The sequence below is a fragment of the Phycodurus eques genome, chromosome 21, assembly GCF_024500275.1.
Source record: "Phycodurus eques isolate BA_2022a chromosome 21, UOR_Pequ_1.1, whole genome shotgun sequence".
Classification (NCBI taxonomy): Eukaryota; Metazoa; Chordata; class Actinopteri; order Syngnathiformes; family Syngnathidae; genus Phycodurus; species Phycodurus eques.
The window spans coordinates 652174-665129 of NC_084545.1; the positions used below are offsets into that span (position 1 = coordinate 652174).

The 12956-nt window shown below is 44.1% G+C and overlaps 1 protein-coding gene across 5 annotated transcripts in view; it reads left to right on the forward strand.

The window, feature by feature from the left end:
• Positions 1-12956, forward strand: part of LOC133396845 (rho GTPase-activating protein 21-like) — a 63615-nt gene that overhangs the window by 25754 nt on the left and 24905 nt on the right. For 2 of the 5 annotated variants that reach the window (XM_061667079.1, XM_061667080.1), the window contains exons 1-3: positions 4986-5535; positions 9396-9584; positions 12532-12553. In XM_061667079.1, coding sequence (XP_061523063.1) covers positions 5230-5535; positions 9396-9584; positions 12532-12553 — 517 coding nt within the window. In that variant the 5' untranslated portion in view covers positions 4986-5229. Of the gene's footprint in view, positions 1-4985; positions 5536-9395; positions 9585-12531; positions 12554-12956 lie in introns of those variants that run through there. The other 3 variants (XM_061667081.1, XM_061667083.1, XM_061667082.1) reach the window with 2 other exon arrangements.

Below are 12956 nucleotides of genomic sequence, written 5' to 3' on the forward strand. Positions count from 1 at the left end.
CCAGCCAAGGGCATTGAAATCATTTGTAATCTGTAGAAAGAAAGAAAGCGGGAGGAGAAATGCAAAAAACTGAAGATAGGGAGGGGGGTAGCAATGAATGAGAAATTCCGTTTTATTATGTTATGACTTCAAGTTGTTGTTGTTGTTGATGGAGGGATTTGCGCCCACTGGTCCCCCCCGACCCCCCCGTGGGCCGTGCGAAGTGGGACTTTTCTGGGTGTGCAGCCGCGTTTGGCACCTAGCGGGAGCAGTCTGCCGGTCGGCCCCCATTAGCCGGCCCTTTTGTTACAGTAAGCCATACCTCGCGGAGACCAGATGCAGCGTGTCCAGATTAGGTCTTCCACCCGCCAGCAGTTTTGAAAAGCCAGCCCTGAATCAGGCCTAATCCCCCCCCCCCCCCCGCAAGACTTTCTCTTTTCTTCCTGCGCCTTTTCTTCTCCGCATCACACAGCTGCAGATACACACGAGTTAGTCGCTCACAACCACTCCTATCACGTCACAATTATACAAACCAGCAATACTGTACAAAAGCACAATTCGGTTACTTATCAAATCATTTTAGAATAAAATTTTAGAGTAATTGGATCCAAATAGATATTATAATATATAATATTAGATATTATAATTAGATATTAGATATAATATTAAACACAAATCTGAATGTGAGGTGGAGGGATTTTTTTGTTCACTTGGGGTCACCATCCTCACGTTCTACTGCAGTATCTGTGACTTCGAGTGTGTATGGATTTTAAAGACGCGGCCTAGCACGAAGCTTCAAGGCATCAAGAAATGTTGCGTTGACCTTTTTTGTTATGGAATCGTTAATTACCCAATATAACCACATACATGGGGCTGTTCAGAATCAATATTTATCGAACATTCAAAATGTATTTAAAATGCATCATACTTTCTGGAGATGCTGTTTCAGTTCATGTACGTATTAATCTGTGCATATCACTACAGAGGAGTTTTTTTGCTCAGGCCAACCATTTAGAGGATGTAAAACAGAAAATGCTGAAGTGATTGAGGGCCAGCTCGTTGGCCCTGTGAGGACCAAGTAGGCATCTAATTGGTTAAAGAAACTGTGTTGAATTTACTGATTGTGAAGGACACCACTGTCGAAACATAATCCAGAGATTCAAGTCAGACATGTACAGATTTGGCATTAGTACACAAAGCAGAGTTTCAGATAATCACCCAACAAACATGTTCGACCTGGTCTTGCTCTCTGAGACGAGTTCCCCAAATCTGGTAACGTCATTTGGTGTTTGTCAAACTATCCTGAACTTGTCTTTCGACAAGATCTTGGAGTGCATCTGTGGGGAATTTTGTCTCCATTCATCCAGAGAAATGTTTTGTTTACGACAGATGCCACTGATGTTGGACCTGAGAGTTGGGCCTACTGGCTCACCTCCAGCGTTGTTGTTATCCCGAAGGTGTTTGATGGTCTTCTTGCACACGCACACAAAAAAACAGGCCGTTTTGGACTTTTTGGACTTTTGTGGCGCGCACTGGACATCCGTCAAGTGTTACCACAAACTTGAAACCACATACTTGTCAACATCTCTTAATTCTTAACCCTTTAGCTACCCACTCCAACAGTCAGTGGAGCACAGGAAGTAAGCAAATAATCATGTTTAAAGGACCACAGATGCCATCTCAACTAATTCTGTATTTCTCTGAAAAAAGTAACTTTCCTTCATGTTTTGGCTTTCTTGCAGAAGCCTGAAGTTTTGTGCTATTTGGAGCTGTTCATACATAATTCCTTCTGGCTTGTCTGAGGCTTCAGTTCCAGCTTGAGAAAAACATCCCCAAAACGTGATGGCGCCACCACCTTGCTTCGCTGTAGGCCTGGCGTTCGTTTGGTGATGAGCAGTGTTGCGGTTGGCACCAAACCTTCCTTTTGGAACCATTCCACTTTGATACCTTCCACACACAACCTTGCACGTGCATTTTTTATTGCAGGTTGGAAAAGGGCATCGTAGTTGAACAAAAGAAGTTACGTTTCTGTTTTCCAGGGGCAAAACGTTCGTGCATTTCCCCCTGCTTGTCTTGATTTCGACACAGCTGCAGTCTGGATGTTGTCTTTGGCCCCGCTCGTCATGTTGCGTGAAGCCACAAGGTCATTTGCAGAAAGATCAGGCGGGGATTCCAGGACCCGAACTGCACTGTGTTTCAGGTCCGACCGCAGGCGGGCGCCGTGCCACGCGAGGCAACAATGAGGGGGTCCGACCGAGAAAAGTTGCAACACAAACTTGAGTGTGTTGTTTTGTTGTTGGCGGCGACGCACCTGGCGGTCGATCGCGCTGTTGCATTATTTAGTATACGTGATTGATCTTTTCTTGGCTTGCGTTTTACACCTCGATGGCTTCCCATAAAGTTCTTCAAAGAATTTTACCAGCTGGCGTTAAAAGAGCCGGCAGACGTTTTTACAGTGTGTTAAGGCAATCTGTCCTTTCGTCGTTCTTTTAACCTGTTGCTGTGCGCTTCACAGTTGAAATACACACTGGTGGGTTTTGTGTGTCTTTCAATATATTTTAGACACTCTAAGGCTGCGTACACTTTGTGTACTCTTTATTTGAATGGCGGTTGCCATGACAGGTTTCCAAACAGGCAAAATCTGAAGAGCAATTTCATGAAAATAGTACAATGTGACACTTGTGGTAGGAAGTGTCAAAGTACAAATACTTTGTTTACTGTACATAAGTATTTATTTTTTATTTTTTATTTTAGGTATCTCTACTCTACTTAAGTTCTTTTTCTGACTACTTTTAACTTTTACCACAGAAAAGATTTGTCTCAAATGCATTGTCTTGTGCCAGCCTAAAAACCAGCAGCTTTTCAGTTCAGCAATTCCTTCTAATTTGAAAAAATTATAATATGTCAGCTTTATATTTTTTGTTGTGATCACGAACTCATTTGTGTAATGGGATTTATTTATTCTTCTGAGTTATGAATATTATGTAAGTTGTAGGTATTGCATGAAATTGACAATATTTACTTTTATCCTTTTTGCACTTGGTCAGACCCTGAATAGTACTTTTTTTTTTTTTTTTTTTTTTTTTTTTTTTTTTACTTTTAGTTAAGTTCAGAAGTTGAATCAGTACTCCTACTTGAGTCAGCGTTGCGCTCGGACGACTGTGTGACCGGAATACCTGAGATGACCCCGATGATCTGAAAAGCCGTCGCAACTCTTTTGCCAGCGCATTAAAGCATGACCCACTTTCCCCACTTGTAGAGTAAACAGAGCGCAGCCAAATCCAGAAGATACGCACAAATCCTTCTGCTGCGGATTTACATTTGGCCGCGTTCAAGTGCGCGGCTCCCAGTCAGACGGAGCGGGACGCACAAGCCGCTGCGGAGTCACACGGATGTCAGCGGTCCAATGGCTAACATTGTATGCTGTCACTTGTTGTCATGACAACAGCGGGTCTCATATTTCTGACTTGTTTGTGCGTCGGCATAGCCGACGGCAAGTGGAGGTTTCCTGCCACAAGACTGCGTTGGTGATCATGTGTTTTGGATTTGAAAGAATCCCCCAGTACTTACAAGATAACCCGTTTGCTTCACATTGCAACTGCTTGGACTGAAATTGTTAAATTGCCTTGATAAAAATGGCAACAGCATGTGGTGTTTTTCCAAATTCCCTTCTGAATGCAGCCGCTCCAAAATAAAATCCCGCTCAAGTGACGGTTGGGCCTTTTCTATTTCTGTCGTCTTTTCTATAAGGAATATCTCGCGCTATATTGAGCCCGATGCGGTAACGAGATGCTGCTACTCAAACTCTCTGAAGGGAACATTCCACTGTTGTTGTTGTTGTTGTTCATGGTCACGCCGCCGTCTGAAATATTCCCTGCAATCAAAATATACGGCTGTTTACATTTACGCCGCATACGTGAGCGCTAGGTTGAGCGAGCGCACAAACCACAGGCCTCGTTGACGGACGTGCGTCGGCCGCAGTCGGATCGTGAGCTCGTCCCCACCGCGGCTGTTAATTAGCGCAGGCCACAGGGGAAAGTGTGATGAAGCGTCACGTCGGCCTTTTGGGCCGGTGGAGAGGGGAGCCGTCATCTCATCTGCTCCAGTTGTAGTGGTCCAGTAGCGAGCTAGACCGCAAGGCTAAAGCATCCCAAACTGGAGTGTAGATCATTAAAACAGTTTCCCCTAAATGTTTACATTAACCCCTTATGTACAAATCCATAACCCACATTCGTATGCAAGTCTGAATGCGGCGTAGTCCAGAGCTGTGAGTAAAAAAATAAAATAAAGCAAGTCAAGTTGAGTCCGCGCTAAATTTCAAGCAATTCATTACTAGGGTTTAAACAAGCAACAACAAGTCAAGTGTTGCTCAGTCACAACATAGATTCGCACATTAGCCACTTTTCACTCTGTATTATCATGTAGCGTCAATGCTATCTGTCCTTGTTAGTTGGCTTGTACTAACAAGTTCACAGTCGCACAATGTTTTTCAATTCTTCCAAAACCAGTCTTTTACCAGTCAGTTGTCTTTTACTTTGTCTTCGCAATCAAACATCAAACTGACATGAAGCTTAGTTCATGTTTGACCAGCTGTTGGTGTGCTAAATTGTAAAATTAGCGTAGCTTACGTGTTTTTATAGCGACTGAGAGAAGTTAGATGTCGTCGCTGTTTACTCTTATTTTTGAGAAATTTTACCAAAAACAATTCTTGAACACAAATGTCTTCCTAATACTATTGATTATTATGAACTAGACAGCAATAAAAGGCATCTCATTGGCAAAGGTAAAGAAACCCATTTAAGGTAACCCAAATGTCCTTCTACTCTTCACCACTGGATTCATTTTTGTACCAAAACCCACTAAATCTTCTCGATCAGGTTGCGTGGGCTATTTATCGTATTGCGCAGTTCTGCCTAAGACGGCGGTCGTTGTCCGTGTGCGTCAGGAGGCGAGTGAGCGTTGTGGAGATGGAGGCGACAGGAAAAGGAAAGAGGCAGCCTGGTGTGCGAGCGTGTGTGTTTGTGTGTGCATACCTTCGAGTTGTGCGTGGCCAGTGGGTGGGTGCGTCAGTCAGTCGGTCGGTCTCTCCGCAGCACACTCGGCTGCCGAGCGGAAGCATCGACGTGCGTCTGCAGGACGTCCCGAGGAACGAGCCTGAGGGGGATGGACTAGCTGAAGACGACGGGGAGTGGATTTTTGATTACATTGAATCCGGTCATCTGGTCCCTACCACGCGGACTTGGCGATGCCATGCTGGCCCAGAGGAACGGGCTTCCCTCGGGCTGCAAGCCGGTACCTCTGAGGGATCTCGCCGACTTGCGGGACGCCGACCCCGAGGGCTGCTGCTCCCTGTCAGCCTCCGCCTCATCTGGAACTTGTCCCTGGGCTCGGCTGGCCGGGGCAGACTGCTGCTTGTCGGAGCCGTACTGCCTCTGGTTCCAGCTTTTAGCCAGAGCCTACTGGGGCGAATTGGAACTGGGTCTCAAGAGTTCCAGCCGTGGCGTCTCCTGGGCTCGGCTGCGGGAAGCCTCCAGAAAGAACTGCGTGCGATCGCGGGTAAGACGTGCCGCATGGGAACAATAAAGCATCCCTGTGCAATTTGACATTCCTGGATGTGTGCTTACTTTGAGGAACACTCTGGCGTGTAAGTTTACATCGGAGGCATTCAGAGGGGAGGAGACTTACGTTGTGCCGTCTGAGGAATTTTCTGTGCGTCATCCTGCTCTCCTGTGGCAGCGCAGTCCTGCATGGCTGAACGATATCTTTTATTGCGGGTTTATTTGGTTTGCGTTAAATGACACCGGAAAGCCCATAATGCCTTTTCCCAGATCTAGAATGGCCACGCTTTAAGTACTGTGTGGCTGGAACCAAGTCAGTCATTGTTCAAGCCTGGCGTATTAAAGGCATATTTTCCTGCGATAAAGTGAGCGCGGGTGACTAATGCTAAATGTCTGCGGTCGGAGAGGTTTGGAAAGGGAAAGTGTGAGGGAGTCGCGAGAGGTAGATGGATGACGTCAGCCGGCCAGGGCTGACTCAGGCTAACAAAAACATACTTTTTTGGATGAAAGTGGACCACAAGTGACATTCAAAATCAAGTTACAGCGCTGAGCTCCTTTCCATAACAACATGCAAATACGCCGTCCTGAAGCCCGCGGCACGCAATGGCAGTGCCGGCGTCCAACCCTCAGCGTCAATAGCGAGGCCCAGGTTATCGTGGGGGCTGATGAATAAAGATTACTGGAAAAACGAACGCGAAAAGCCAAAGATAATTCAACATTGTATTTTTATTAACCCGTCAATGTTCAACCAAACCATGCCATTTCGTATAAAGAAAGTCAACTAGCTTAATACTAACACGTAATTCGAAATTGTATAGAGGGGCTAACGGAAATTAGCATAGCTGTCACAGTAATTCGAAAGCTTCGAACAACTGCCACTTACACACACGCAGACTCTGTGGGAACTATTACTGGAGCATAGTTGGGAATTATCTTCTGTTAATTGTGCTGCATCTTCTTCCAGTAGAGCTCAGTGCTGCCCACCATGTTGTGGCACAAAGTGGTACTACATTCACAGCAACGCCACATTCGTTCGGACTTGCTTGTATCCTGTAAAAACCCTTGAACAGGGATCTATCGGTTTTAATAAACAGATTGAAGGCATAATTTATTGGCAAATATCTTTATGCAAAAGGAATGCTGCCTCTTGCGTCTTGCTTTATAATTCATCACGTTGGCGATATGGAGATAGTCCCTAAACCTCGCCGACCCAAATTGCTTGGTTCTTACACAACGCGACATTCATTTTTCTAAGCGCGAAACCAAACAAACGGCCCAGCGGGGTGACGTCGGCTCCGCTCTGCGTATTGCTGAAGATTTTCAGCAGTCAGAGCCTGAAGCCCACACCCTTCCTTCTCCCCGAGGACCTCCACATCTGCTACTCCCAGACAGCCGGGAAGGGAACTGTGGGTCGAGAAGCCGGGCGGTGATGAGGACACTTTTGTTATGGATCCATAGCGAGATATGTATTTTGGTAGATTGGAGAGACTCGACTGGCTGCGGTAGCCTGGAGTCGTGATGTTGGTCGCTCGAGCTGCAACATCTGACGCGTGCATGTGTCCTCCTACGTTGTGTCACTCTTGGCATTGGGAATATCAGCATATTTCAGCATTATGTAAATTAGCTGACTTGCGACGTCATAAACCGGGAAAATTCAGATTGGCTTGCTCACAGACACATTTTTAGAAATAGCCAAACAACGGATTTACATATCGCGGTTCACTTGTGGCGCTCCCACTGTATCGCAAATTTTTTTAATCGTACATATCTCATTTTATATCTTGGATTTTGCACTATATCACGGGATTTTGCGGTGATCATTCCCCCCCCAACCACTGATGTTACTGCAGACTATCGTTGCAATAAGTGCAAGGAAAAATGCGTACAAGACTGAGAATGTCCAAAGTTTGGCATCAAGTCACACCAAAAAAAGAACATAACAAAATGTGTCTGCTGCAAAGCGCAACTAGCATACACAATTGTATGTCTACAGTAAAGTAAAGATTGTTAGATAACTTTATATAGCTTGCCACCGCTTGTTAGAAGGAATCGTAATCGCTCCACAAGTGGTCAAGGACAGACGCAGCCGATGGTACACTTTCCATCGCTTTATTGAACAAATGGTAACACCATAAATGCGCAATAAGCACGTTCCGCCGCCAGCAACACGGCTCACCTGACGCACAGGCACGTAAACACACAGACTGGTTAACGCTAACAGCCAACCGCTATCCTGAGCCAACAACAGCCAACTCTACACTCTCATTCGTTGACCCCCAGGACCCGCCTTTTGAAGCCACACACATTCAAAGTCACAGATACTACAGTGTAGAATGTGAGCGGGAAAAAAACCCAATACCTGCACCTCACATGCATTTTGCATTGGTATTATGCATGCGCTCCTACTTTGCGTATTTTCATCTATTGCGAGGGATTCTAGAACGTAACCCCCGCCGTTAACGAGGCACGACTGCACTTGGCTGTTGAATTTCACTCTTGATGGACGGGCAGGCACTCCAGACATGCAACTATTTGTATACAAGCAATTCAAAAAAAAAAATATGCACTTTTCATTGCACATTCCCGTTAAGTCGAGGGCAATTAGGTCTGATGTTGAGCACGCACCAGTTCGTGATTCACCCGATGTTGTTCTCCCGCCCGAGTCGCGCTAGGAATGCACGAGATAAATCTCTCATCATGCAAACACGGCAAAGAGGCTCGCGAAGCCCCAAAAGTGCAATAACCAGAGCCACGTGTGCATGTGTGAAGCCCCGGGCAAAAAACAAAAAGGCTCTAAATGGCAAGGCTTATTATTTTGACAGATAATGTTTTCTCCGAATTCAACCGCGGTTAAGGAAGGCAATTATGTGTGTGCGTGTGTGTGTTTGGCCTGATCCCGGGATGCCAGACATTCCTCGCCGAGCGTAACGACGGATGTTGCGGGCCCCTTGTCTGCGTGTCAATCTCCGTCGTGCGTTTTCTGCAGAGAGTCGTCTAAGTCCACTAAGTCGGGACCGCTGTGCTTGAACGACTTTTGTTGGCGTAGAAGTGCGAGCACGCTTCACTCCTTTGGGCTGCCGAGTGTCTAATTGGAGTCTTTATGAAAATGACGAATTCTGGACAGGCTTACTGCTGTGTTTTCATGGGATAATTAATATGTTTGAAAACAATTTGGTTTCACACACTTAAAAGATGTGGTTTTCTATTGTCAAATTCTTTTCTTTTTTTCATGTGGAAGCTATCCAGTGAAAAACGGTCGGCGTACAGTCTCCTTATTGTGTGAAAATGTTTATTTTGATGGGTTTCACACAAGGCGAATGTTGTAAGAGGGGTTTGCAATTAAATTGAAGTTTAGGTTTAGTTTGAGTTGTACAGTTTTTAGGATTTAATCTATGAATGCAGGCAATTACTGTAATTTCTCGTGTATAATGCGCACCCCAAAATTCTGGAAACCCCTCCTACCTATGTATAATGCATTTTTACAATGGATGATTTTGCTTCTGCCCATATGATCAGAACATTAAGTATTATCTGTAGTTTGTTAGTTTTTTTTTTTTTTTTTTTTTTTTAATTCTGAAGTTAAGCACTTTATTTGAACACGGTAATACTTTATTTTTAAGCCATAAATTCACTGCTGGTATATTTTCTGTTTGTCCGAAACTGACAGCACTTGAGCGATTTTGCATCTTTATGAGGAGTATTGGACGTTTTTTATTTCCAGTGGGATACTTGGATGAACTGGCGCCCGGTCTCGGGTGCGCCCAGCTGGCCCAGCTCGACTCCAGCCAACCCGCAACCCAAACGCCGACAATCGCTTTTGAACGTGGACGAAAAGTGACGGTCGATATCTTTTTCCAGGCCAAGCGGAAGGATGGTCCCGAGCAGAGCGACGCGTCGGCGGCGGCCTCGCCCGGGCCGGAGGAGGAGCCCTTCTCCTGGCCCGGGCCCAAGACGCTCCGCCTCCGCCGGACCTCTCAAGGCTTCGGCTTCACGCTGCGCCACTTCATCGTCTACCCGCCCGAGTCTGCCGTGCACAACTCTCTCAAGGTAACCGGCGCTCCAATTTCCGTGTCATTTATAGTTTGATACGGAGAGACTGGTCGTGTCACAGAAAGGTATAGAAGTGAACGCAGTTAGTACTTATCATGGATCAAACACGTGAATTTTATCATTCAGGTCCTTGTTGGAGAATACCAAGTTGAGCAGAACGTACTAAAACATTGACGAGGTCATTGCAGGGGCGATTCTGCAGTCAGAGGTTTAGGGGTGCTGAGAGTTGGGAGGGTTTGGGTGGGGTAAACCATTTTTGAAGCAGGTTTGGGGTGCTGTGGTTTTGTTGTTAAAATGTTACAACCAAGTGCTGTATATTTGTACACTTTTCTAGCTTGTTTGAAAAGGACATGCAGTAAAAAAAATATATATATTCAAATTTTAGGGGTCCTGGGATTCCCTAAATGGAAAAAAATGCACTAGAAACATCTATGGTTCATTCAAAATAAACAAATGTTAAAGGTCAAATTCAGTTGACCTTTAAAGGTTATCGTGCATTTTAGATAAATTCCTTAAATTTCACCTCAAATTCAAATATCCAGAATTTTGTTGGCTCGTAGTGTAAATATTGTAGCTGGAATGTGTCGTTTGGAAATGGGTCAGAGTTCACACCGAAAGTCGCTCGCAAGTTCAAGCGGCCGTTGGACGACTTCTTCCAAAAGGAACAGGAAAAAAATAATTATTATTCCCGTTGACACGACGTGGGACGGGAAAACAACAATGCGGACGTGACTGGAATCGCTAGACTGAACTAATCGCATGCAGATGGGAGGAACGTGAGACGGGAGTGGGAAGCTGATTGGCTGACAGCAGCAGGTGGAACTAATGACACGGACAGACAGGAAGTCCCACTGACAAACGAGGAAGGAATGCGAGCCCGGCGACACGCATCTTTTCAACGGCTGCCAGTGTTTTGTTTATCCCATTTAAATTAAGAATAATGTGCTTTTTTTTGTGTGAGTGTTGTTGCTCCACAATTTAAAACAGGCGTGGCTTTCAGGGTGTATTTGGTGACTTTTCCGACCCCTTTCCATAAAACTGACACAAACCCCAAAATGTTCAACCAAACTATATAATTTCGTCAAGCAAATGTCCACTAGCTTAATGCTAACATATAATACGGAATTCAGTGTACTTCAGGAAATTCTAAACAAATGGAAAATAATACAAATATGAGGAAAGAAATGCACAAATATGACAAAAAATATTAGAATACTTACACAGTCTCAGATTAAAACAACAGAAATATTTGGGGAAAGAAAAACACAAATATGAAATGTGAAATACACAAATATTCAGAAAGAAATACACAAATGTTATGACAGATATTAAACATAATACCAAATATTAGACAATATTTACATGGTCATCGATTGTAAAATAGAAACTTGAAGAGAAAATACAAAAGAAATGTAAAAATACTGGTGGAAAAATACACACACATTCAGAATGAAACTCTCAAATGTTTTGAGTAAAGAACATGAAAACGACGCAATTGCTCTGCTTTCACTTGCGTCAACACAAAGTAGGAAGGAGGCCGCGCAGAGGTTCCTGCTCGGCCCTTCAACTTGATCCCACCTGGGACGAGTGCCAGTCGTCCTCTGGATAACAGAGGACCGTTGCCAATCTGCCTTTTTCGACTAATCGCTCGCTCGCTCGCTCGCGGGGTCCAACGATGAGCCCAGATTCCCGGCGAGCACGGAAAGGCTTTGACATAATAAATAGGACACAGCTTTGATGAGAACACCTCGGAGGGGTCTTTCAATGACAAACGCCAGCTCAAAACTCTTTATCGACCCTCAGTCACTCACTTACATGGGCTGTGTCCTTACAGATAGACAGTGGGTATTAGAAGTCTGCACACCCCTCTTCCAATGCCATTTTTTTTTGGTGGTGGTGATATTAAAAAAAAAAAAAAAGACCATTTCAAAAAATGGTTTTCCTCTAACGTGACCTGGAAACTGTACAACGCAATTGATGTTATTTATGTTTTTCCATATTGTTTTCAGCACATAACACATTTTTCCGCACGTGGCGGTGGCAGGCAGCATCATGCTTTGGGCTGTTTTTTTTTTTTTCCCCTCAGCTGGACCTGGGGCCTTCGTCAAGGTGGAGGGATTATGAACGGTTCCAAATCGCAGTCAGTGCTAGAACAAAATCTTCAGGCTTCTTTGAGAAAGCAAAAAAAAAAATGTCAGGAACAGCCCGCTAAAACATCTGAAGTTTATTTGGGGGTCAATCCGAGGCACTATAAATGTTGGCGGGTGCACGCTGACTCCCATTTAACATGAATTTGAATATGATTGGTTTATTCTCAACATAGCCCCCTTCCCAGTAATGAGGGTGTGCACACTTGTGCAACCATCGCAGTTGTTTAGTTTTACTTAATCTATTGAAAATATTTTTTTCAAACAGTTGAGTTGTACATGTTATCGGTCACATTAATGGTGTAAAAAGTTTTGATATGAATCATCTTGGTCTCTTTGTTTTTTTTTTTGTTTTTTTTTTTAATATCACAAAAACTGTCATTTCAACGGGGGGTGTGTAGACTTTGTATACCCACTGTATATGCCATTATGCCACACAGCCGGCGAGGGAGGGTTAACCCGCGCCCACTCCAAATGACTTTTAAGGACTGGAGCCGTGGACTAATCGCAAGATTTCGGGGTCATCTTGAAGGCCATCAAAACGTTCGAAGGAAAATCCGGGATGTGCGAGCGATTTGAGGACTTGTGTCACTAGGGGCTTACGCAATGCACGTTTTTTTTTTGCTTAGCTTTGTGTTGGCGGCCGAGCGAAGGCCAACGATCGCCTTCGACCAGTGAAAATTTGAATAAGTTTTACGACATGCTTCGTTCGACTCTGCTCTGCTTTTTGGGAGGTCAGAACTACACTAAAGAAAAACAACAAAAAAAACGATTGCTCTTTTTGTTTTTTCCTCTAGGACGAAGAGAGTGGCAGCCGAGGTAAGTGTGAAAAGCTTGTCTTTTGGTGGAAAAGAAACGACAAAATATTCGCTGATAAATACACAAAAATGTGATTTCTTTATTTATTTATTTTTTTCCCCCCCACTGCAGCAATTAGATCGTTCTGCAGTATTAGATAAAAAAATACACACACATTCGAAGAAACAAAAAATTGGTTGAACCCAAAACAAAAATTAGGGGGACAAGACAAACATTTAAGGTGGAAAAACATAATTATAAAACAAAAATACTTGTTTGTTATTCAAAAATATATATTTCAAACCACACAAAAATGGGGGAAAACGACAAAAATATTAGATGAAAAATACACAAACGTTATAAATAATATTGGAAACCACAAAATATTTGGGAAAAATAATACATTTTAGATGAAAAATATATT